At 42.9% G+C, this 25,231-nt stretch overlaps 1 protein-coding gene across 6 annotated transcripts in view; it reads left to right on the plus strand.

Moving 5' to 3' along the window:
* AKAP6 (A-kinase anchoring protein 6) overlaps window positions 1–25,231 on the plus strand; it is a 471,560-nt gene that overhangs the window by 441,790 nt on the left and 4,539 nt on the right. For all 6 annotated transcript variants that reach the window (XM_059723036.1, XM_059723037.1, XM_059723034.1 and 3 more), the window contains one exon: window positions 19,830–23,235. In XM_059723036.1, coding sequence (XP_059579019.1) covers window positions 19,830–23,195 — 3,366 coding nt within the window. In that variant the 3' untranslated portion in view covers window positions 23,196–23,235. The remainder of the gene's footprint in view (window positions 1–19,829; window positions 23,236–25,231) is intronic.

The following is a 25,231-nucleotide window of genomic DNA, read 5'->3' on the forward strand; positions in this document are numbered from 1 at the left end:
GTGCTCCCACCCCCAGAGCAAATCAAAATCCTGAGCATTTGGTCAGGGCAAGGAGGGGGTGGCCTGCCCCTCCAGTGGGGGAAAGGGGCAGGGAACCTTTGAGGTCAGCAAGGAACTCTGTGGATGGGCCGGCAGCACAGGGGCCAGTGCCTGTGCTTGCAGGGGCCAGGAGATGCTGTGGGGAGGGGAGGAAGGGAAGAAGGGAGCCATGTCCAGGCTGCCTAACATGGTGCAGCAACCCCATCCTGGGACAGGGGGTGCCACAAGCCTCACCTGCGTTTCCCTCCAGCCCGCACTGGGGCCAGGCACATTCTGCCACTACCTGCATCAACCGGAGCCACTACACTGGCCTGGTCAGGATGGGGACAGCTGGGGCCCCTCCATCAGGGCTGGGTGGAGCAGGGGGCTTCAGGTCAGGAGTGAGGGGCACTGGCAGGGATGGAGGAGGGCTGTGGCTTGGGAGTGAGGGGCACCAGGACAAGGGGCTGTGAGTTGGGAGTGTGGGGCACTGGCAGTGCCAGGTGGCTGTGGTTTGGGAGTGAGGGGCACCATCATAGCCCAGGGGGGCAGGGTACTGCAGTTTTGGAGTGAGGGGCACAGGAAGGGTTGTGGTCAGTAGATGGGGAGTGAAGGGCAGCAGCAGGACTGGGGGGACTGTGGCTTGGCAGTGAAGGACAACAGCAGGGGCAGGGCAGCAGCATGTCACTGCCCTCCCCCCCCCACCATCATATTCCCTCCTTCCCCCCAAAGCATGACAGGTGTCCTCTTTTTTGGATCTGGAAGTATGGTAACCCTAACTACATAGGAGCCTCGGCACAGCTTATCAGCCCATCTCCTTAATAAGCAAAATCAGTAGGAAAATAAAACACTGGAGCTACATGGCCAGCCATTAAAATTCTAACTCCTATTAAAAATTCTGATCCTCCTTTTCCGAAACCTATTCGAAACTTCAGGTCTGCCTTTGTCTATCTGACATGCAGGGGACACTACTGCCAGTGGTCTGGTGACATTACACTGGTGGAGCTTAGAATAAAATTCCACAAGGTCTCATTTAGGGATGTCTCAGTGGGTAAACTCTGCTTTAAGGACTTCTGTCACTGGAGGTCAGTTTTGAGTTCTAACCTTCCAACATTTCCCACAATAAGAGGCAGCCAAATAGCAAGAAGACACTAAAAGTAATCCTCCAAACCTTGTCCAGAAAACTATTTGCCCCTTCCTGCCAGTGGCGGGGCTTATTTAGTCCTTAGAAATCCATTGCTTAGCAGACAGAGTGAGAATACTTAAGACTTTTCTAGGAGTGGCTTTTGAGACTTGAAGAATTTTTGCTTAATATTATCCTTCTGCAATAGTTATTGTTAAATACAATTTATAGAGGCAGACAAAGTGAGGTGAAATAACTTGCCCGCCCAAGGTAACAGGATTTTTGTGAAAAAAACAGGATGCAAAGCAAAAAGTTTTTCTCTTTTTGACCAGAGTGGCTAGCCAAAATTGGGGATTCTCTTCCAGTTGAGAGAAGTTGATGTTGCAACTAGATATCTATAATACACAGCTTTTCAATTTTATAGATTTCATGGACATTAATGCTGGAAGGGACCTCAGAAGATCATTGAGGTTGGCCCACACAATTGCTGGCCCACAAACTACATGCAGCTCAGAGTGGTTAAATTATTGCCTGTGAGGCCAGAAATTTTGTGGTGGGGGGAGTGGTGGCAGCATTAACCCTTGTGGCTTGCCCACCACACAATTTTCAGGTTAAGATCCTTGGTGAGGACACCTTCTGGTGGCAGGGCAGGAGGTGGCAGCATCGTCAGCATGACACTTGCCCCACAACTGGAGATGGGTCAACTGGCCTATGAGAAGCTTTATGGATCTAGCCCACCAACCCAAATGAGTTGTACAGCCCTGCTTTAATATATACCTGTTTGTTTATGAAAAATGCACAATTGCCCTATTTCCCTCAACAAAAACATAATAAAAAAACAGGAGATAGTTTCTTCACTCTCAGATCCAAGCCTGTATGCCCACATTCATCCGAGAACTCTATTTCCAGTTTTTCCTCTGAGCTTTGTTTCCCGTGCTCATTCAGGCTGTGCCCTTTGGCTTTTTGGTGTTTTTCTTCATCTGTTTCTGTGGTGTTTTTTTATTCTGCTTCACTCTCTCTTACAAATACCCTCCTCTGTTAAAACAATACTCACTAAAACCATTCTACCTATAAGTGTCTTGCACATGTGTATGGTGTAGACAGAGTTGCAGTTGTTTCAGCTAGCTGGTTCCCTGAAAGAGCCTGATGGTTTCTTAAAACTCTCTCATGTTAAGAATATATTTAATGTAATCTATACATTGCCAGACAGCCCACATCTATAAACATGGTTTGCATTAGTTTATCTAAAAGTGAGGAATTCAACTTTGTATGTAGAGACAACTAAATCAAAAGAGGTCCCGCTAAACCAAAATAAGAGTATTTACTTGACTTAACTATTATGATTTAAAACCAAACCAGGGGCACTTATCTACACAGGGAAACATCACCAGAACTACAGTGATATTATTATACTGCTGTAGCTAGCCCAGTATAAATCCCTATGACCGTGTCCACGCAAGCATGGATGTTTGGTTCCCTGGGGACAACTAGCAGCAAAACACCTTGTGCCACTGCTAGTTGTTCCCGGGGAACGCCTGTGCTACACACCCTCTGGTGCACAGCAGGTTACCCCAGGTGGGGTACTGGGCTGGCCCCAGCAGTCTTACCTGAGGTTCTGGGGGCCTCCTGGGGCTGCAGCAACCGTGATGCTGCTGCTTGGAGCCTGGCCAACAGCTGGAGCCTGGCTCCAGCTGGCCAGGCTCTGGTTTTGAGCAGTGCACGCTGCCCCACTTTTTTTGTTTTGCACAGGTTTTTTTGATCCCTGGATATCCAGCAGTCAACCTCCCCTCCCCACTGTACTGCTCCCTTGCAACATGGAGAACAGCTGAATGTGCACTATGTGGCACCGCAGATGTGTCTGCAGCACCACATACTGCATGGCCGCACTTGTATGGATACAGCCTATGTGGACATTCTATTCCTGAACAAAAATTACTCTTTCCAGCATAGTATTAGTATAACCAATCCCTTATTTAGACCAATTAAAAAAATGTATGGGCAGTACCACAGAATGTGTGATCTCAAATTCTGTTCTACTAACTGTAAAAGTTTTTTCTTTAAGGTTAAATGATCAGTGTATATTTTGGCCTGTTCCTGAAATATTGATACAGGCAACCTCCCACTAATTTGAATGGAAATTTACCTAAGACTAGGATTTGGCTTTTACTGACTGGAGAAATGTTCATGAAAATGTTTCTAAGCTTTCTGAGAAGTAATTATGTTGGACATTCTCACCAGAAGAAAAATGCATATATTCCACAAAAGCAAAGGTGAGACCAAAATGACATTCAGGAGCACAAAACTTCCTGTCATGTAACCTTTTGACAGATGAAAAGAAAACTATAAAGCAGCAAGAACAACTGTCAGTGAAATGTGCCATGTAGCCAGATGTTATCAACACAAAAAAAAGCCCACTTACACAACTTGGCATGTAGGTCTTTGCTTGTAAGCCAATATGGATGACAATTTGACTGAACAAAACAAGCATCCTTGCAGCTTGGTTTAGGTTTTATAACTTTAGCAATGTCTGAATGATTTCATTAAAGGGACATTGCCAGGGTGATTTTTTTTCTGAAATTCACTAATTAAAAAATACAGAGTCTGATAGAGCACTTTTAGGTGCTGAATATTTCTTTTAAAAAAGCCCAACAACAGCAAAAAGTGTGTTCTAGCTCCCTGTTAATGTTTATACGGGGTCTGTAGCAGGGAACTTGGTGCCTCTGCTACTTTAAGGGAAGATAGGCAGCAGGAGAAGCAAGCTGCAGATGAGGCAGAAGGCAATCAAGTGAGCCCAAAAGAGGCCTGCAGAATATAAGCCCAGGATCTGAGCTGGTCAGGCAATCTGACCTGGAAGCTATGGAGAGAGAAGCTCCTGAGCAGAAGGGCTGCAGCAAGGTTCCTGACTAACACCTGAGCTGGGGTACACAAGACCAGTGGTTTAGGGTTTGAGACTATAGGGGTAGTGGAGGTCTAGGGGGATAGGGTCCAAGGCCAAGGAGCAGGGCTACAGCTCCAGAGTGACAGGAGCAGGCAGGGTCAGTGAACCAAGGTCAGGGATCCATAGCCCATGAGGGGCGAGAACCAGGGTTAGGGACCCCCAGGGTGAGAGGCAGAGTTTGTTAGAGAAAGGGACCTGAACCCAGGAGGGATGGAGAATGCAAGTCTGAGCCCGAGGGGTTGAGATTGTTCAAGGTACAGAGGCCCAAACCCAAGAGGGGCCAAGATAGTTTAAGGCACCGGGGCTGGAGGTTCCAGTAGTGGCGGAGACTGTTCCCAGTTTTAGAGGCCCATGTCGACAGGATTTGACACTGTGTCTGAAGGCCCATGGATGAGAGATTGACTGGAATAGACAATGGGACTTAACACACAATGATTGGTAACATCTGTGAGGCTTGAGCATGACTAAAAGGGGAGATGGGGAGGCCACATAATTAGCCCTTAAGGCAATAAGCAGTGACATCTGTGTTTGAGAAAATGAGATCTTGCTTGGGGAGCCCTGGGAGAACTTCCCTTTTTTCCTAAAACCATAATTACCTCAAGGAATGCCAAGCAAGTTGAAAGGGAGATTGCTCAAAGAATGCAGATGTGATAAGGGCTGAGGGGGCTCCAGCGGCACATTGCCATCCCTGGGGTGGGACCCTGTTACAGGCTCCAGAAGAAGGAAACTCAGAGTAAACATAAACACCATATCTTCAGCCAAATTGGGGAATGCACCTGTTTGCTCCTGCTCTGTCCACATAGAATCCTTGAAACAAGTTGTTGTAACCATCTTAGAGAAGCCCTGAGCAAGTATCAATGAGCAGGGATAGTATAGCAAGCCGTATGTGTTGAAAACCTGTAAGAGAATACAGCAGCAAAATTAGGTCTGACTGCCTACATATGCAAAGGGCTGGCAGTCCAGCCTGAATAAGCAATGGCATGTTAGCAGTGCTGGGCAAAAAGTAGAGCTTGGACCAAGTCATATTTAGTCCCTGCTTTTGCCTGATCTGTGGGAGAAATATGGTATATTAGTTCTTCTGGTGCAGCTTAATTCCACATGCTGCCCTGGCTGTTCTGACTGGTGCGCTGAGGAAGAGAGGGCTAGATCTAAGCATCCACACCCTCCAATTGTACTTCACCTTCACCATATATGGTAATGTGCATAGGCTCTTTAGGGCAAGCAGAGGACTCCCTCACCACTCTTATTCCCCTGTACAGCTCCTCAGCTGGGCCCCTGACTGACCCCAGAGAATAGGGACAGAAGTTACACAATTTAAGTGATCAGAAACTGGTTTAAGCCTATAACAGAACAAAAGTTCAGTACACTTAAACCACTTTCAAAATGGCTGAAACTGATTTAAAATAAACCTGGATGGATGTAGTATCAGACTTAACTGATTTAGGTCAAACTGATTTATGGAACTTCTGTCCCAGATCCCCTCCTGATTCAACTTAACTCACAGACCTCCAACATCCCAGGACACTGTGCAGCCCTAGGCTGTGTTCTCTGCTCTGGCAGAGCAGGACAGCCCTGGGCCCTCCTTGACTGGGTGAATCGGCCTGGGTCCCAGCTGGGGTGGGGGGAGTAAAGCTTCCACTGCAGGCTTCCCCCATGCTGGGCACAGCCCATCTGGGGGTCCAGAGCTGAGGGGAGGTGCTTTTCCCCTCTTCTGCACCCTCATCCTGTCCACTGGCCAGGGAGGGGGCATGGCCGGGTGATTGCCCCAGCTCCCAGCTTGGACAGGGGGAATTAAGCCCCCACTGCAGGTTCCCTGCAGCCAGGAGTTGGAGTGATCACTTTGGCCATGCCCCCTCCCAATGAGGAGGGGAACCCGCCCCCTGGCTCTGGACCCTCATCCAGGCTGTGCCCAGCACAAGGGGGAAAGGGGGCATAGCCCGCAGTGGGGGCCATTTTATCTCCCACTCCCTTCTCAGCCAGCCTGTCGGCCAAGGAGAGAACAAGGCAAAGTGATTATTGCCCCAGCTCCCAGATGCAGGGAAGCTTGCAGCCATCACCTTGCCACATCCCCTCCTTGGCCAGCAGGCTGTCTGAGGAGGGAGTCCGGGGGGGTGGGGGGGGAAGTCCTCCCCTGCAGGCTTCTCCCCCCACCGTGCACCCAGCACAGCCCAGCTAGGGGTCCAGAGCTGGGTGGGGGGGCATTCCCTCCCCACTCCCTCCTCAGCTGGCTAAGGAGGGGGCATGGCCAGGTGATTGGCCCAGGTCCTGGCTCTGAGTATGGGGGGTAGGGGAAAGAGAGAGAGAAACACTTCACTGGGGGCTTCTCCCTTCCCCATTTATGCGCATGCTGGGGACACCCTGGCTAGGGATCCAGTGCAGGGTTACAGGGGGTTCCCCCAGACTCCCTCCTCAACCAACCCAGACTGAGGAGGGGGCCATGGCTAGGTGGACCAGATCCAGGTATGGGGGTAGAAAGAAATGCCCAGCTGTGGGTTTTCCCTCCTCCCCTGTTCCCTGGTGCTGGGGAGACCTCAGCTGGGGGCCAAGTGGGGATGTTTCCCCCCATACCCCCTCCTCAGCTGGCTGAAGGCTGAAGAGGGGGCATGGCTGAGGGAATTGCCCATCTCTCAGCTCTCTGCAGTGGCCAGCAGGCTGGGAGGCCAGCTGTAGCACCCCACTCCCCTCCATCTCCTGATGTGGGGCAACACAGGGGTCTGGCTGCTTTTCCAGTTTGAAAAGTGAATGTTATTTCAGTTTCTTATCAGTTCAGTCTAGGCAGTTTACAGAAACCTGCAAAGATTGAAATAATTCAGCCACAGACTTTGACTGTCTGTACTTAGCCAACGTGTGCTCCCAAATGCCCTAATTAAATAAATATAGAGGGAAAATAGCATGTATGTGTGACATTTTTGAATGATGGTAATCCAAGATTTTTCTAGTAACTATACAGTAGGTCCTCCATTTTCAGACAGAATTGTGATTTTTCAGCTTGACTGTGTCTTTTAAAAGGCTTTTACAATTCTTACTTCCATTGTTTTTAAGTCACAAAAAGACTAGAGAAAATGATGGCTTTTAACATCTGAAACATCTATTGCTGCATGTTTCAGGGTGTCAGAGGAGAACCCTGAGAATTAACATATATATGGAACATGAATTGCTCACATAAGCCTCCATCTTGCACTGTAGGCCATGAGGACAGACACTTGCAATTGTGTACAGCCCACTGAAGTCAGAGTCTTTCAAGATAGGCAAAGGAATATGTCCACACAGCCCTCTGTGCAGGATCCGGGCCATACGGATAGGTGAAGCACTGTTATGAGATGCTAAATAAATATATACCACATAGAAAATGTGAGTTAGGGTAGAAGACTGGAAGGAGGAGGAAGTCTGTTTTTGTCCCTGCTTCAAAAATTGGGTTTTATTCTGATGCACATATAACACCTCCTAAATGAAAGTTTCATATGTGAAGAATGTGAACTGCGTCATACTTTGTCACTGAAGTATAATACACTAGAGTACAATGGTTTTTTCGAAGTGGAGCACAGGAAAATATAATCCTAAATCTTGAATTTCTGTTTTCTTCAACATAGACACATGGTTAAAAATAAACGATTTTACCATAATTATAATAAGGAGACGTGTTAATGATTGGTTGATCTAGGCAGCTTTGGTAAAGCACGTGCCTTACACACACTTGGGACCATATTATAATGTGCAAGTCCTTTCAGTGTAAACTGCTTATTCCTAATCAGGTGTAGGTGCTGAGAGATGAAGACGGTTCTGTTCGGCTATCATATGAGAAGCCCTATTTAGAATATGAGCACAAGTGAAGCAAGAGGTGAAGTGGGTACTGTAAACTCAACTATTTTCCTCAGCAGAAGTACTTGGCATGCTGACATTTTTCAAAAAACAAAATCATGTTTGTCTTCCTTGAATGTGCATGCATTCCTGGAGATGGGGGATGGTTTCTTTCTTTTTTTTTCCCCCCACCCCTAAATGCAGTTGAGTTTGGATAATTTGTGCACTGCAATTGAGGTATTTTGTATGTGTGGGGAGAGGGGGGAACAGAGTTTGTATTTATTATTGCAAAAGCTCTTTTTTATGTTAATTCCTTTAAAAAATATATAATGGTACGTAGGGGTTACATTACAGGGCTGTTTCACCAACACAAAGTATCTGTACTGGAATAGTACATGCAAATGAGTATGAAACACAGGGAATCATTGTTTAACTTTAGTAAAATTTGCTGGAGAAAAAGACAAATCCATCTCTGTTTTAGTAAAGAAAACAGTAACAGAGAAAAGCATTTTTCTTTTAAACTTTTCTTAAACAATCAAAAGTGATAAGGAAACCACTTTTTAGATGGCTTTATTGTCTGCTTCTCCCCAATAAAATGTAAGGTGTCTTAATGATTGATTCTGCAAGCATTAAAGGACATACTTAACCTTGCTCACATGAGTAATCTAATTGAAAGCAATGGAACTACTCTCCTGAATAACAGTATGCATGTTCTTAAAACTTCCTTGATCAGAGCCCAATTTGGAAAAAATGAGGCTCCTGGAAACTACACATTCAAATTTTAGCAGTATGACCTCAACCTTCCATCCTTCCAAGTCAGGTAAACTAGGTATAATAAGCTTTACAGTATAGAAGACTTCTGAGCAGATATTTAGATCCCAAATGCCGTTTTCACAATCAGGTCATTATAGAAGTTGTAGCATCCATCACAAACAGACTGATGTTTTGCTTTGCTAAGTCAAAAATATCTCTCCCTTTCAACTGTGTGTTGCTGGGCTGCTGGTCTCTACCATAGAATTGTGGCCATGTCATAGGTGCTGCCATCATCTAACTCTGATATATTTGGTGATATTTTAAGCATAGAGGTACTTCTAAAATGGCTGGTATTAAGACAACTCCTGAGATGTTTTACTCAGTGGGCATGTCTACACGTGTGCATTTACTGCTCAGTAGCCTGATTTAAGGTGCATTAAGAGTTAATGTACCTTAAAAATGGTGATTTAAGGTTATTCAGGACTAAATTTGATACCTCAGTAGTTGCACTGAATTAGTGACTGTGTAGACGCACTAATGCGTGTTAAGACAATGTGTCCATTGACTTGGGACTAACTTTAATCCCAAGTCAGTCCACACACCTATGTTAATGCACATTAGCACATGCACATGTGAACACCCACCTAAATTGCCTTAATATGAATTAGGGTAATGCACATTAAGTTTAGGCATGTGTAAAAGCACGTGTAGACATGCCCAGTAGGGCTGTGCGAAAGTCCTGTGTTTTGTTTGGTTTCAGATTCGGCATTTTGGAAGAACAGTGATTCATTTCAATGTTTTGAATCACTGTCCCATTTCGTTTCAGCCAAACTGTTTCGGAGCTGTTTTGGAATTTTGACAGTGTTTCGGTGTTTTGTTCATAGGCTATAATGGGGAATCACAAAACTGCCTATAACTTTGTCATTTCTTGCATGATTCAGATCAAACTTGCAGGGGATTGTAGCCCCATCTGAGTCCATGAAGCCTGCCAAGTTTCAAGGAGATAGGTACAGGGGTTTCTGGGAAACTGCACCTCAAGGTGCTGACAAGCAAAACTGGTGACATGTGTGACTTTGTGTGTTAAAGCGCAATAGGATGAAAATTGCAGGGATAGTAGCCCTGGTTCTCACCCTCACAACTCCACTGCAACCAGTAAGCCTCAGACCTCTCAAAGAGCTTACAGATCTGGGCTTTCCCCAGCTAGGACTATGCAGGGGCTGGAGGTTATCAGGTTCCTCCTACCCACCTTTCACCAGGGAGGTTTGCAGTCCTGGCATTTCCTGGGCCTGCCGCGCCACCAGCAGTCCCACCCAGGTCTCCCTACCCTAGCAGGGTGCAGTTTTAAGTCATGCCCAGGATGATGTGGGGCTGCCTTCTTCCCATATAGCCCCAGCCCTTATACCTCCAAGTTCTTCCTGGCATGGGAGCTCAGCAGGGAAATGTTCTTTCACTGCTGGCTGGTGAAAAACTAAACTGTAGCCTCCAACTCTGAGAGTGGGGCATTAAATGACTGCCCTCATTAGCACCTATCCTGCCAGATACATAGCCCCTCATGTAGGAATGAGGCCTGCCAGGTCTCAGGCAGAGTGGTGCAGGGGTTTCTGTGAAACTGACCCTCAAACTGCTGAAAGCAAAACTCATGTCACTTGTGTGTTTTAAGGGGTGTAGGTTGTAGCTGTAAATAGTATAAGGACATAGCCCAAACAAGTTTCTTAGGGGCAATCTGATAAATGAAACCAACTCATTTATTAGACCAACTGAATAGTTGGAGAAATTCTGCTTTGCAAGCTTTTGGGTTTAAAAACCCTTCATCAGGCTGAGGAAGCATCTAGTTGGTGTGTGTATGCTCTTCCTGGATGGAAGGAATAGTAAAGAAGCCAGAGGCTGGCATGCAATGCAGGCAAGAAAGCCCGTCAGTTAAAATGTAAATTGAGGCATCAGGGGGTGAGAGACAGGCTGGAGGGGATAGAAGAGGGATGTAGCAGGTAAAAGTGGAGCGGTACCTGGGGAGTCAGATATCAGGCAGGTTGTAGTGTGTCATAAATCTAATGTCTATATTGAGTCCATGAGTTTCTGTATCTGGTGGTTGATGAAGTGAAGTTGGTAGGTCTGTATGTGAAAAGCGGTTTGTAAATTCAAACAAGCACTGAACCTTGCTAACCTTATCACCAGAAGCCAACTTCCTACAGCCCCAAACACACTGAATGGATCCAGACCATGCCATGACAAGAAATGCAAAACCTGCCAACATACCTCCAGTACCCTCACAAACTGCGTACCAGAATCTATTACAGACAAGAATACCTAACTACCGGTGGGGGCACATTTCTCACAAAAAAAACACTCTGTCTCTAGTCTCTCAGTCCTGATCCTCAAAGGGAATTTACAAACCACTTTTTACAGATGGGCCTATGAACTTTACTTCATCAATCTCCTAGATGCAGAAACTCATGGAGTCAGTATAGATATTGGATTTATGACACTACAACCTGCCTGACATCTGACTCCCCAGGGAGCAGGTACCTCTCCACCTTTGCCTGCTACATTCCCCTTCTCCCCTTCCCCCCCCCCTCTCCCAGCCTGTCTCTCACCCCCTGATGCCTCAATTTACATTTTCACTGACTGACTTTCTTTTCTGCATTGCATGCTAGCCTCTGGCTTCTTTACTATTCCTTCCATCCAGGAAGAGCACACACTCCAACTAAATGCTTCCTCAGCTTGACGAAGGGTTTTAAACCCAAAAGCCCATGCCTCACAGATGGCATGTCAGGCATCTAAGCTCACCTGGAGCCTCACAATTCTACTGCAACCAGCAAGCCTCAGGCCTCTCAAAGATTTTACAGGTCTGGGCTTTCCCTAGCCAGGACTGTGCATGCGTGTGGTGGCTGGAGGTTATAAGGCCCCTCCTACGTGCCTTTCACCAGGGAGGTCCTCAGTCCTGGCATTTCCTAGGGGCTGCCATACTGCCGGCAGTCCCACCAGGCCCCCCAACCCTGGCAGGGTGCAGTTTTGGGTCATGCTCAGGACCTGGGGCCTCCCCCTTCCCTATGTCCTCAGTCCATACCTCCAAGTTCATCCTGGCATAGGAGCTCAGCAGGGACGTGTTCTTCCCCTGCAGGCTGGTAATGCAATGAATGATACCTCCAGCTCTGAGAGTGGGGCATTAAATGATTTTTAAAAAATGAAAAAAGGAAATAGGTGCAGATGGAGTGAGGAGAGTAGCACTCACACCGTCTGCACCTGGAGCTTGGGGAACCCCAGCAGTTGAGGAACACCAGCTGCTCCACCAAACCAGGATCCAGGGAGTTGTGGTGGGGTGTCACAACATCCCCACAGCAATGCTGAACACTCTCTCACTTGGAACACTGGTTGGAGGACAGGACAGGTGTTCCCAGGCAACCATGGCCAGATCCTGCCACACGTGGCTGCGGGTTGCCCAGTAGGCCAAGGGGTCGCTGTCCAGCTACTCCACATCCTCGGCAAGATAGATAGCCACCAAGGCCTTGTCACTACTTGCCAAATGCCAGGGTCTGGTGTCTCTGGACCCACCATTGAAGTCATGTCCTTGGCCCACATTGGCAGCGCTGCTGCTGAGAGTGCTGGCACAGGAAAGTGGATCCCCCTCTTCCATGTCCCCCCGGCTGTGCCCTTCTGCCTCCCATACTCTGTTCACCAGCACCTCCATCCAGTGATCCAGGGTTTTGCTGGCACACATTCTCCCCTTCACCCTCAGGTCGCACATGGCTGACAGTACATGAACCATACTGGACCGCAACTGATCCAGCCATTTCCTCATGCCCTCCCTCAGCCACTTCACCAGTGTCTGCACCTCTGGTGACAATGGCTTGCCCCAGCCAGGAACATCGATCCCCTGGAACTTCTCCATTTGGTTCTCAAGTTTCCTTGCTATGGGGATCACCTGGCTAAGGAGGGCATCGCCAGCGCTGAGGCTCTCAGTGGCCTCGAGGAATGGCTTGAGGACCACCAAGATCTGGGAGATGGTATCCTACTCTGTTTTGTTAAGTGGGTCAATGATCCCAATCTGCCAGAGCAAAGTCATCTCATGGATAGCATTCTGTTGCTCCATCAGCCTTTCCAGCATGAGGTATGTGGAGTTCCACAAAACTAAATGAAATGCCTGGCAAAATTTTGCACAGCCCTAATACCCAGTGTGTTGGGGGTTTTTTCAAAAGTGCCCACTTTTAGTCTATTGTACAACTATTTTCATGGGAGCCTAAACTCCATCAAAATCCCACTCTGTTTCTTTCTCAGGCAAGCTCTTTTCTGTCATCCATATTTTGAACCATTATTTGCTATAGTCCTTGCATTCAGAAATAAAATACTGGGCTAAACCCTCAGCTGATGCCTCTGAAGTCAAAGAAGTTCTGCAAATGCCTGCTAGCTGAAACTCTGACCCACCATTTTTTTAGGGATGTGCTGAAGTATTCAAATATGAGGTAGTTTATATACTCCCATGAAGTCAGCTATATTAAATCAGCTATTATCCAAAGACATGTATATCCATGTCACCGATTCCTCTTCCAGTTTGGTACCATCAGTGTAAATCCTGGTGTTGCTGATGTCAGTGGAATTCTGTCATTGACTCTAATGGGATTTCATCACATTGGTACTCAGAATTCACCCTTCTTATGAAGTCTTCAGGTCTGCAAGGCCTTAAAGTTGTATTTGAGTGACAGTCTCTTTCACTTGTCAAATAAGCAAAAAATGTTTTTATGTATATTTTGGTGCCTGGTTTTCTGATGTTATTCTACCTCTTGGGATTGGCACATATGTTCATATTTCTTCAGGCGGACAGAAGGTTTTTTGGGGTGATATCTTTTATTGTACCAATCGCAAAGTCGGGACAAAGCAGGCCAAGATTTTGAATGCAAGTCATTCTTCATGTTAGTTGTACCCTAAGCCTTACCAAGTCAAATGCACCACGGACGTAGCAGCTGTAATTTCCATGGAGGAATGTATTCAACATAGTTTTGAAGCTAGTGGAACTTTGCCAGTTTATACCAGAGAAGTGCTGTCTTTTGTGCATATATAGCCTAGATAAGTCATTCAAAAATCATTTATACCTCTGGTGTAGTTAATGACTGATCCATCCAAAAGCAAAAGCTCTAAGATTTCAAGTTATTTTTTGCTGTTTAGTTCATAGTATGGGGGAAAAATAAAATGGAAAAAAAAATACATGGGGAAATTTTAGCACTGGTCATTGTCAGGCATTTGGAACCAAAAGAAAGTATTTAAATAAAATTAAAACTGTCTAGAGTTGGAGCAAGTATCTCATTAAAAGCTGGATTTGCCTTTCTGCCATAGAAACAAGACAATAGATACCTGCAATTTAATACGGAAATTAAAAGAAAAGAGTGAAAGATAATTCCTGTTTTTCCCACTCCATATCTTGATTCTCTTTCCAAGGAACTATAATTCAAACCATTTGAATATAGCACAGATACTGGGTGTCAAATATAGTGGCAAGGAGTAGGGCTCCAACTCATATTTCCTGGACAATTAGAACTAAAGTTCAGTTTTGTCAGGAATTTTAAATGTGCTACTCAAATACATGCAAAGGCCTAATTTATGAATGTAAGGATAAATCCCATGCCCTTGTATCCTGCTTGTGTACTTAAAAGCCTGTAAAGGGAGATATTTGACATTATAAAAACAGTCTTCTGAAATTTCTGCTGCCATCATCAGTGCAAACACAGCAGGTGTTACTGTGCCAAGTCATATATCCCACTTTCTGCTGCTCCCTCAGGCTGATGTGTCACAATGTCCAAATTAGTCCTAGTATTTGAGCAGCCTGCCTTGTTTTGTAAATGGGAAGGGAAAATATATGCTGTGGCCAACAATGTGAAATGATGTATTATAATATTTTGGTCACTTGAGCTGTTTGTGTTTCTGGTGCGGACAAACTTATTATCAGGCTTTGTCCACACTTGAAAGTGTTTGCCAGTGAGGTTGATAACCTGTATAATCCATACCAGTAACCCCCACATCCACAGTGGGGACAGCTTCTACCACAAGAAGTCATTTGGCAGCATAATTTGAACTGGTTCCTCAAACAAAGTAAGCTTTATTGACAAAAAGCCTGCATCTACACTAGTTGTTGCCAGCACAGTTATGACAGTCAGAAGACCACAGTAAGGTAATTAGCCATGTTAGTCTAAAGACAGACAGAAGGCAGGGTAGATATATGCACTTTATAAACTAACTAAATAAGATTTACATAGATCATAACCTTTCGTGAACTTGAGCTCATGAAAGTGTATGCCCCCTCTCTATATATATCTTATTTAGTCAGCCAGAAAAGCATCACCCCTGAGCAATATAGCTGAGCCAGTAAAACTTTTAAGAGTAGAAGAGGCCTCAGAAAAGTATATACATGTAAATGATAAAAAGTAATCTTTGAAGTAAGGGAGCATTCAGTGAAGATGAATAGCCTGAGGTCACACCTCTATGTGTTTTATTGTTTCAGCACATCTGATCTGAAGAACAAACATGGCAGCAGAGTGCTGATTTACAGTGGGAAGGTTATCTTCCCCGCCAATGAGGGCCAAATGTTTTATTTTTAAGAAGCAAAATCAGATTCTGTGGAACATAAAAGTCCAGGGAATCTGCTGTTGATTTCCAGCCTTCAGGAATTTTTTTTACAGCTGGTGGCAGCTTCAGCCAGTAAAAATCACGTGCCTTTCCAGGCATTTTGTTGTGATGTCTCTCTAATGGTATGTGCAGATTGTTTGGAGTAACAAGAAAAAGCAGAGAGAAAACTAAGTTTTAACTGAGTATTTTAATTTGGTAAGTTTTAGATAGGGCTTAATGTAATCCCTGAAATCCTCTTGAGGCATTGAAGCCCAGAAGGTTGATAGTGGATGCACAGATGTTTATCTGTGTCAGCCATCACAATTTGGCCCATGCTGGCAGGTGACCCAGGGGTATTACAATTGGAAAGCTGTTCAATGGTTACCCTATATTTCTTCTTTTCCTTTCCCTTTTCAGGGAAGAGAAAAAATAGCAAATCTGAGTTTAGTATTCTGGTCTCCAGCTACCAGATATATTAGGTACCCTATCCCCCAGTCACATATATCTGGCAAATAGATCTTTCAGCTATGAACCCTGTTTTTAAGGGGTTTCACAGGGAAAAAGGGAATTCCATAATAGACTCGGGCAATGCCTAGATTACGCTTCAGGAATCAAGTCCATCATTTAGATGTTTAGATACCACAGAGATCCTGCTGTATAATCTGGTGTAGAGGCCTAAAGTCCCCTGTGGGTGACTGCAAAGCCATCTAAGTCCCGACACCACCATGCTGCTTTGAGCTATATCTTACACCAGTGATGCTCAACCTCTTGCCTGAGGGTCAGATGCAGCCCACAAAGCTGGTGTGAATGGCCTGTCACTGGCATGTCAGCACAGGTGAACACTTCTACTGCTGAATTCAGTGACAGAAGAAAGGAGGTTATGAGCAGTAGCAGCATTCACCTGCACTGACCTGTTGGTGAACTCAGAACTTGTATTTAACTCTGGAGCCCCAGGAGCTGAGCAAAGCAGCCATTCACCTCCTTTCCCCTCTCCTCCACTGAATTCAGCAGCAGGGAAAAGTGGGGACAAGCAGCAGTGATGGCATTCATCTCCTGGGCCCTGGAGCTGCATGAAAGCTCTGAGCTCATCAGCACAGGCTCTGACTGCAACCACAGCTTTCATGAAGCTCCAGAGCCTAGGAGCTGAGCACCACCTCTGTTGCTTGTCCCCTCTTCCCTGCTGCTGAATTCAATGGGGGAAAGAGAGGGGGGGGAAGCAAACTGCAGTGATGCTCAGCCCCTGGGTTCCCAAGCCCCATGAACTTTGGCAGCTGAAAGGGAAAGGGAAAGAGAGTGGAGACTCATGCATTCATGTTCACAGGATACAGCACAGGGCTGGCTACAGTGCTTAGGGGGAAAAACGCTATTTCAAAGAAAGCCCAAACACTATGGGGCAAAGCATGGTCCTACTCCCACTGCATTCCCAAAGATTGTCTTGCTTCAGGAGACAATCTCCATCTATCGCCTGAAAAAGAATCCTTGGGTGTTCTTGTGTAATATTATGGTTGGTCTTCTTATTTTTTGTAATGATTTAATTATTTTATAAAATTTAAAATAATACTACAGCATATTGATCTTTTTTCCTGTGTATCAATAAGCCTAAAATTGTTAAACATGCATGTTTTTCTTTCTAATATTAAAGTATTTAATATTAGGTTATGCCAAAGTATACAACTGTGATGCTTTTCTGTGCTGCCCTTAGCCCGTTTCTGATTTTAAAATTTGGCCCACTTGTAAAAAAGGTTGAGCACCACTGGCTTACACTAAAGACCTGGCAGAAATAAGCAAATACATATTTTTATTTTAGTGGGGGAAGGGAAGGGTCTAATTTTACCCATTAACTCAGTAGACAGAGCACTTTGCTGAAATGGAGGAGACCCAGTGCTCTAACTACACTGGGATGGAGTGCTGAGTGTTTCCTGTTGAAGCTGTTCCACTTTGTATACATAATTAAATGTTCATTGAACCTGACTCTCACGTGAATTCCTTCAACACTGGGCTATGGAAGCAAACTCCTGCTGTCTCTGTTTCTGACCCAGTGAATATTTCATTATTTTATGCAAAGTGAAACAGCTTCAACAAGAGAGATTGAAAGAACCACACCCCAGAGTCGACAATATTGGTCTGCTTAGGGCATTTTCCTTAAAGATGGGACCTGAGTTCATGACCCTAGGTTCATGTTTTTACTCTAAATCAGACAGAGTGAGGAAGTGAAAAAAGGGCTCCTCCCTTATTGTAATTGTAATCATTGTAATCTCTGGGCTGTTGGCTGTAGAGGAGGGGTATATCTATATCACTTTCCCAATGCCCTTGAGAAGGCTACCAAGAAGCATATGCTGTCCCCCTGCTTCCACTACATGTGTGCCAAACCAAAAAGGGAGGCAGAGATGCTGATCCTGGTGCACACATCACTGCTGCTCCCTTAAAAGTAGTCGGGGACATGCCCTGAACAGTTTCACTGCCTTGTTTCCAGATGCAGAGCAGGAGTGGGTTGGTGGGACATGCTTCTCAGTGGGTGCATCTACACAAGACACTTTGAGCATAGTAGACGAATTCTACTAGCACAGTGGGCAAAACTTGTACTAATATGCTTAATGCACAGTAGAATTAGTCTACTGTGCAGTAGCATCACCTAAAATGTGTGTGTTGGTACTACTGCACAGTAGCACTGGTTACTGTGCATTTAATTTAGTACCTGTTATTACAAGTACTAAACTAAATGTGCAGTCACCACTGCACATTAATACACATGTAGACATACCCAGGGATAATATCAAGAGTAACAGAGAAGTGCTATAAGCAAGCATCTCCTGCATCTCTTTTTTTTATGAGGAAGTGTTGGTGTTTACTTGCAGGAAGCAGTTCACAGGTGAGAATCTCAGTTGGAGATAGGCACCCCCTTTTGGCCTAGGTAACCCCAGCTGGGCATTACAATGCCTTTTTGGATCTGGCAGTTACTGCCTAAGCCACAAATCAATGCACTACCACTACTCTGACTCTAGCCAGGCAGAAGGTACAGAAGAAACAGTATCTTAGTAACTGACTATACCCCAATTTTATCAGATTCTAAATCAGAATAATCTCAAATCAGCTGTGATAGAGACTGTTTGAGCAAGTGCTCAGCTCTTATTATATACATATAATAAGGAACAATCCTGGCTTCAAGTAACTTACAGTCTAACTTAGATGCAGATAGTACAGTCCAAATGATAATATAGTACAGAGGAGATATTAGTATTGAACAGATTTATTGAAGGATGTACCATTTCTGAACTGATTTACAGAAAGAGAGAAAGGCTGTTTCATATGTTAGAAGTGAAGTTGCAGCAAGAGAAGTTTAGTTTAGATATTCAAGTTGGGAAGTTTACACTAGATATTAGGAAGAACATTCTCACCAAGAGGGTAGTAAAACACTGAACCAGGTTACCCAGAGAGGTGGTGGAAGCTCCATCCTTGGAGGTTTTTAAGACTTGGCTAGACAAAGTCCTGGGTGAGATGGTATAGCTGGGGATTAGATGACTTCCTGAGGTCCCTTCCAACCTTAATTTTCTGTGATTCTAAGTGCAACCCCATAAAATGCAGGAAGGAAAGATGATAACTATCAGTTGAGCAGAAATTTGCCAGGAGATGAAATTTGCCTGTGTTCAGAGGACCACCCGAATGCCCCACTCCTTTACATCCTGCTCTAAAGACTTCTTTGCTCTGGTATAGATCTGTTTCTGGTTAATTTGTACAGGAACAGAATCTGGAAATTGACTTTAAGTGTTGTATACACGTAATAGCAAATATCACTGAAATGTGACGGAAGCTTTTTTTTAAAAAAAAGAAAAGAAAAGTCTAGCTCAATTATTTATTAGCACTTTCCCAGAGTACAGTGTCAGCACAGACAATATTTGAAATTAATGTAGTATTTGATTAGACTGATTGATTGTCCTTACAGTTGAGGATTTAAGCATTCATTAGTCATGCTAACCAGTCATTAGTACTGCCTTTATCAGCTAGTGAAGAATAAACAGAAATTCTAATATAAATTCACTACAGTGAACATATTCCATAACTAAACCAGTGTTATGATTACAACTGTACAAGATGAACTCTTAAAACATTGAGAGCACAAAAGTTTCTGTTAAATAGGTTTAAACCCATGAATGAATGTTTAAATTATATCTGTACATTTAAATTTTTTTATCTGGTTAGCCTGCCCAAGTGCTAATAGTTATTATTTTGACCTACTGATAAATAGAGTGTGATCTCTAAGCTCAAGATTCTTTGAGTCACTTGTATTAACCTGATTTACCAGAATAATTACTGTTAGAATGAATCAAACTTCTGTTTCACAGGCTTCTAGCCAAACAGCAGAAGTGTTCTTGTATAAAATAAAAGAAATAGAAAATGAAGACTGTGGGTGTACTTTAATTGATGTCACTTTTATTTGTGTGTTTTAACTTTACATAGTAAGTAACAAATTGAGGAATAGAATAGTAAGTACTCCAAAGAAATAAGTGCTTTTGTTCTATATTAATTTACATGTATATATTGCATTTCTTTCTGTAAAAGTTTTATTTCAAAATATCATTCTAATTATTTTTATTCTTTGCATTTCTACAGGAGTCTCTGAATGTTATTGATCCAGGTTTAATGGATTTAAATGGTTCAAATGAAGATGCACTAGAATGGGATGAAACTGATATAAGTAATAAGCTGATTAGTATTAATGAAGACTTAAATGAATCTGATCAAGAACAAAAGCAGGAAGATCCACAACAGAAATCTGGTTTAGAAAAATGTGATGGCAGCCATATCCTAAATCAAGATGAAAACATCAGTGACAACAAAAGTCCTCTGCACTGTCCTAGCATTACATCCCCCTCTAATCCTCATATCTACCAGGTCTATAGCCTCCATAACATAGAATTATCAGGGGGAAAAAATATGCCCATCTTGAAAAAGATATCCAATCTAACACAGTCTGATATTTTAAACAAATGTATTAGTAAAGACTCTCCATTTTCATCTACCAAATCACTGCCAGACCTAACAGGTAGAACCACAGTGACAAAACCTTGTGATTATATGTATCATAGTGGGAACATAAGCAGACATTCTGAGAGTGAGCATGGAATAGTCAGTGAATGTCATACAGAAGTTACAAGCAATTCTGAAATGGTTTTGTTAAATGACACAGAAAGAACACAGAATAATCCTGAAATTGGATTTCCAGAAGCCCAAATAAGCAACATAGTTGATGTGATAAAACAAAAAATTAAACAAGATGAAGACCACATTATACTTTCAAATACTTGTCAGCCAACATCTTCTACATATTGTTTAAGTGAAAAAGATGGAGATCTGAACAGTATTACCCGACATATTCCTGCTTGTGTGGAAGATGAATTACAAGGAAAACACGATGTGTTTACATTTTATGATTACTCGTATCTTCAAGGCTCCAAACTCAAATTACCATTGATAATGAAACAATCACAAATTGAAAAAGCACATGAAGAGGGCACTTTGATTCATGATTTTTGTTTTGATAAAATACCCAGTAAATCTGAACATCAGTCTGGAGAATTACAGCCAGAGGCATTTATGCATGAACTTGCTTTGGCAAGTATCTATAAAAAAACAGATCCCAGTTCCTGTAAATCTGTGGAGGGTGCTAGGAAGTTACCTGAAACACAGAATGCAAAATTGCTTTCAGCTTTATCTCATAGTTCTTCTTTAGAGTCTCTTTCTGTAGTAGGTGATTTGTTCAGCTCAGGCATTTTTAAAACAGGTGATAGTCTTCCACGTAGTACCTCTTTGGAGAGCTGGTTAACTTCATACAAAAGCAATGAAGATCTTTTTAGTCATCATGGCTCAGGAGACATAAGTACAAGCAGTGATTCTGTTGGAGAGCTCAGCAAAAGAACACTAGACCTTTTGAATCGTTTAGAAAATATCCAGAGTCCCTTAGATCAAAAGATAAAGCACAGCATCTCAGATATCACACTCCAAAATAGCTCTCAAAAAATGTCCTTAACTGGACAGCTGTCTCTAGATATTGCATCTTCAATCAATGAAGATTCAGCTGGTTCTCTCACAGAACTTAGCAGCAGTGAGGATCTTTCTCTTTGCTCTGAAGACATTGTACTGCATAGAAATAAAGTACCAGATTCAAATGCATCATTTAGAAAACATCTTAATCGGTCAGTTGCTGATGAGAGTGATGTCAATGTCAGCATGATTGTTAATGTCTCCTGCACTTCTGCTTGCACTGATGATGAAGATGACAGTGATTTGCTTTCAAGTTCTACCCTCACCTTGACTGAGGAAGAGCTAGGCATCAAAGATGAAGATGATGACTCTAGTATTGCAACTGATGAGGATATTTATGAAGAATGCAATTTAATTTCAGGACTTGATTACATAAAAAACGAATTGCAGACTTGGATTAGACCAAAATTTTCTTTGTCAAGGGAAAAGAGAAAAGGTGACCTCAGTGATGAAATTCAGCGCAGTAAAAATGTAAGCAGTAATGAGACATCGAAAGGAACAGATACATTTAGCATTGAAATGTTTCTGAATGGTTCAGTACATAAACTATCAGAAAATAATGGAAACAGTAAGAATGCATCAGATGGTCATGGGCTCAGGACAAAAAGCCAGACTATAAAGAATAGCTCGCAGACTGCTAAAGAGCAGTTTGTAGATGACATGGAGAATGGTAATGTTGAAAACACTCAAGGAAGTCAAAAGGAAGAAATTGTTAGAACGTCATCAGCTCCCCAAAATCTTGATTCACTCGATGGTAAGGGAGCTGAAAGTGAATGTTGCATCTCTGAAGTGCTTACAGATAGTTCAGATGATTCACATATGGATGGCAAGGAGTGTCTTCAGCCCCCAAATATATCCAGGAATCTTTCAAAAGAATGTCAAAATCATCTTCAGTCTGATGATCATTGTATTGCTTACACTTTCACTAAAAAGCCTTGTAAGGAGCCTGCCTCAGAAATGAAAAATATAGCTATAGAAGATGCTACTTTACTAAAATCTTTAACTAGAGGTCAAGAAACCAGAACAAGCATTCCTGAAAAATATACTGATTGCTGTGCAGCTTTTAGAGCAAATGAAGCAGAAGAGAGCACTTCTGCCAGTGGTAGCGATTCATGTTGTAACTGTGAATCTGCTGCTTTTGATAAAAGAAATGTGGAAGACTGTTCAGTGCACAACTTTGTGATGGAAATAATTGACATGGCATCAACGGCCTTGAAGAGCAAGTCACAGCCTGAATGTGATGCATCCATTCCTACTTCACTAGCACAGATCAAGGAAAAAGTACTTGAGCATTCTCACAGGCCCATACTACTAAGAAAGGGGGACTTTTATTCTTATCTTTCACTTTCTTCCCATGATAGTGACTGTGGGGAGGTAACCAAATATGTAGAGGAAAAGAGCAGTACACCAGTGCCACTGGACTTTACAGATGACAGAGAAAACATTGAATGTTTTTTTGAAGCTTGTCCTGAGGTAGAACAAGTTGAGCAGCAGCCATATGTTGCTAACACTACCCCTGATGGTTTACTAGCATCAGACAAAGACTTGCAGTTATTAGATGAATTAAAAAGGTCAGCCGAATGTAGTGGCTTTTCTTTAAATGATGACATTAACATCAATGTGCCCAACCAAAATGTACCAATCAATTTGAAAGACTTTGCTGATGATTCACTGACTTTGGACAGCCATGATAAAGGCTTGGATATGAATTATCTAAAGCTTGGCACTAAGAAACGTAGTACAGAAAAGTTATTTGGAACTGAGAAGCCTAAAGCAAATATTGCTGCTTCTGAAAAGGCTTCAGCTATAGACTTTCAGTTAAAGCCAGACCACTTAAAAGATAAAGATGCATTGCACCAGAACACTAAAACTCTCACATGTGAAGAAAACCTCCTGAATCTTCACAAAGAAAGGCACATAAATATGCACAGATAGAATGTAACCCTCCCTGGCACGTACATTATCTCAGAAACAGGTATGTATTGACTGTATGCATGCCACATAGTAGTTATTTTTACATGTTTGTATAAAGAAAGGGGATGAATTACCACCTAGGGCTTTTGTTTTATTATAGTGTTATATATAAGATAGACTTGATTCAGTTACAGTGCAACACCTGTTTACTCACTTCAGTCAGCCAGTGCCATTGACCGATTGCTTGTTGCCTGGAGGTGTTGCACTGCTGGGAGCTCCATTCTTTAGGAATGCCTAAACTGCATGGATGCAAGCTTCTGTCATATACAACTTGGAAATCCCATTCCCTAGTGGGCCACTCCTTTATAGTCATTTACCTCATGTTAATCAGAGAGCCTCATTGAAGTCAAATTTCTTTTTCTTACCTCACAAATGTTTGGGGTGTCCTATGAGACAGTCATCATATCAGCACTTTAATGTTTGTACAGATAAGCCAAACCCCTGGATAGTGACTAACCAGATTAGGGGAAAGGCATTAACAAATCTCTTGATGTCAATATACCAGGAGTTAAAACAACAAAGTAGTTCCAAAGAAAATTCATGCTAGGCTCTCTAATTAGAGTGGCTCTTGGGAGCTGCTTTAATTAAAATGCCTGCTGCAACTCGTGTATTCAGCATCTCATATATTCAGCATCCCAGATCCCAATGGTGGTGAGGGTGCTTTAACTAAAGCTCATGCAGCAAGCTTTAGTTAAAGTCCCCCTGCCACCATTTTGAAGCATGAGGATACTGAATACATGTGATGCCAGGGCTGGTGGAATGTTCTGATTAGAACAATCGAGTCTGCTCTGACATGTTCTAATTACAATGCGTCACAACAGGCATTGGCCATGTGTATAGGTGCCCTTAAAATTACCAGACTAAGAAAAATTTCACACACCAGGTTATTTATAACAAGTAAAGAACTATATGGTTCCTTAGCAAAATTCATATACTAAAAAAGGTAAAGAGTGAGGTTACAAGAACAATATTACTTGCCTCTATCTATGTTGTAATATACATTTTGGAATATAAAGAGTAAAGGTGAACCTAAGATGAATAATTCAACTCCAAACTTTGCTGAAATCTAAAGGAGTTCATTTCTTGGTTTCTGGTTCACATAAATCCCTAATAAAAAGTATTGTTGTGTTTTAAATTTAGTCTGAAATCCAGGAATAGAAAGCATTATATAGGACAGATCCTGGTATGTACCACAGCTGTTTTGTCAGTCACGATTTATTCAACGTAGCTGTAAAACCAGCAGTTTGCTATGTGAGGAGGAGCTCCTCAAGTGTAGGGAGATTCTCCAGCAGCATAATAGCTCCTACACCATTTTCCTCCTTGCTACTGATGCGCCAGGAAGAAAGTAAGCATTGTTGGGGCTTCCTTAAATCTCACTGATCCCTACCTATCATATTGTCCTCTTGAAGCCACTGGTACACAGTGACCAAGGTTTAGGGGACTGCAAATTCCATCTTTTCACCCCATTTCTGAGTTGTGCTGTAGTTCTGGAGCAAGGAATCTGAGTTTTTATATATAAAACAAGATTTTTTGTTGTACATTACCTTTTTCATGCTCTAATCTTTAAATTATATCACTATAATTTTCTTATTGCCTATATCCTCATGATTTTCTGCATACACATACATACTATATGCCTAATAAAAAATTCTTGATATGGATCTTTACTCTGACATTTTCCTTTGCATGCACATATGCATTTTAGTAGCACTGTATTATATTTGAATTGTATTAGAGAAAAGGATATTTCTTGAACAGCTGTCAGTTGCCAATTAATTTAATATTTAAATTAAATCTCTATGTACATCTACTAGTTAGTGACACTATTCACATCAAAACAATTGGAGAAGCAACTGACATCAACTGGGAAATTACAAAAATGATAGAAAATAGTTTATAATCAAGAATTATATGTATATTATATTAAAAAGGTTAGCTATATAGGGAAGTATCTACATGAAAATTGAAGTGAGAACAAAAGTCTGAAGTTTATAAGT

The sequence above is a fragment of the Alligator mississippiensis genome, chromosome 2 (assembly GCF_030867095.1).
Source record: "Alligator mississippiensis isolate rAllMis1 chromosome 2, rAllMis1, whole genome shotgun sequence".
Classification (NCBI taxonomy): domain Eukaryota; kingdom Metazoa; phylum Chordata; order Crocodylia; family Alligatoridae; genus Alligator; species Alligator mississippiensis.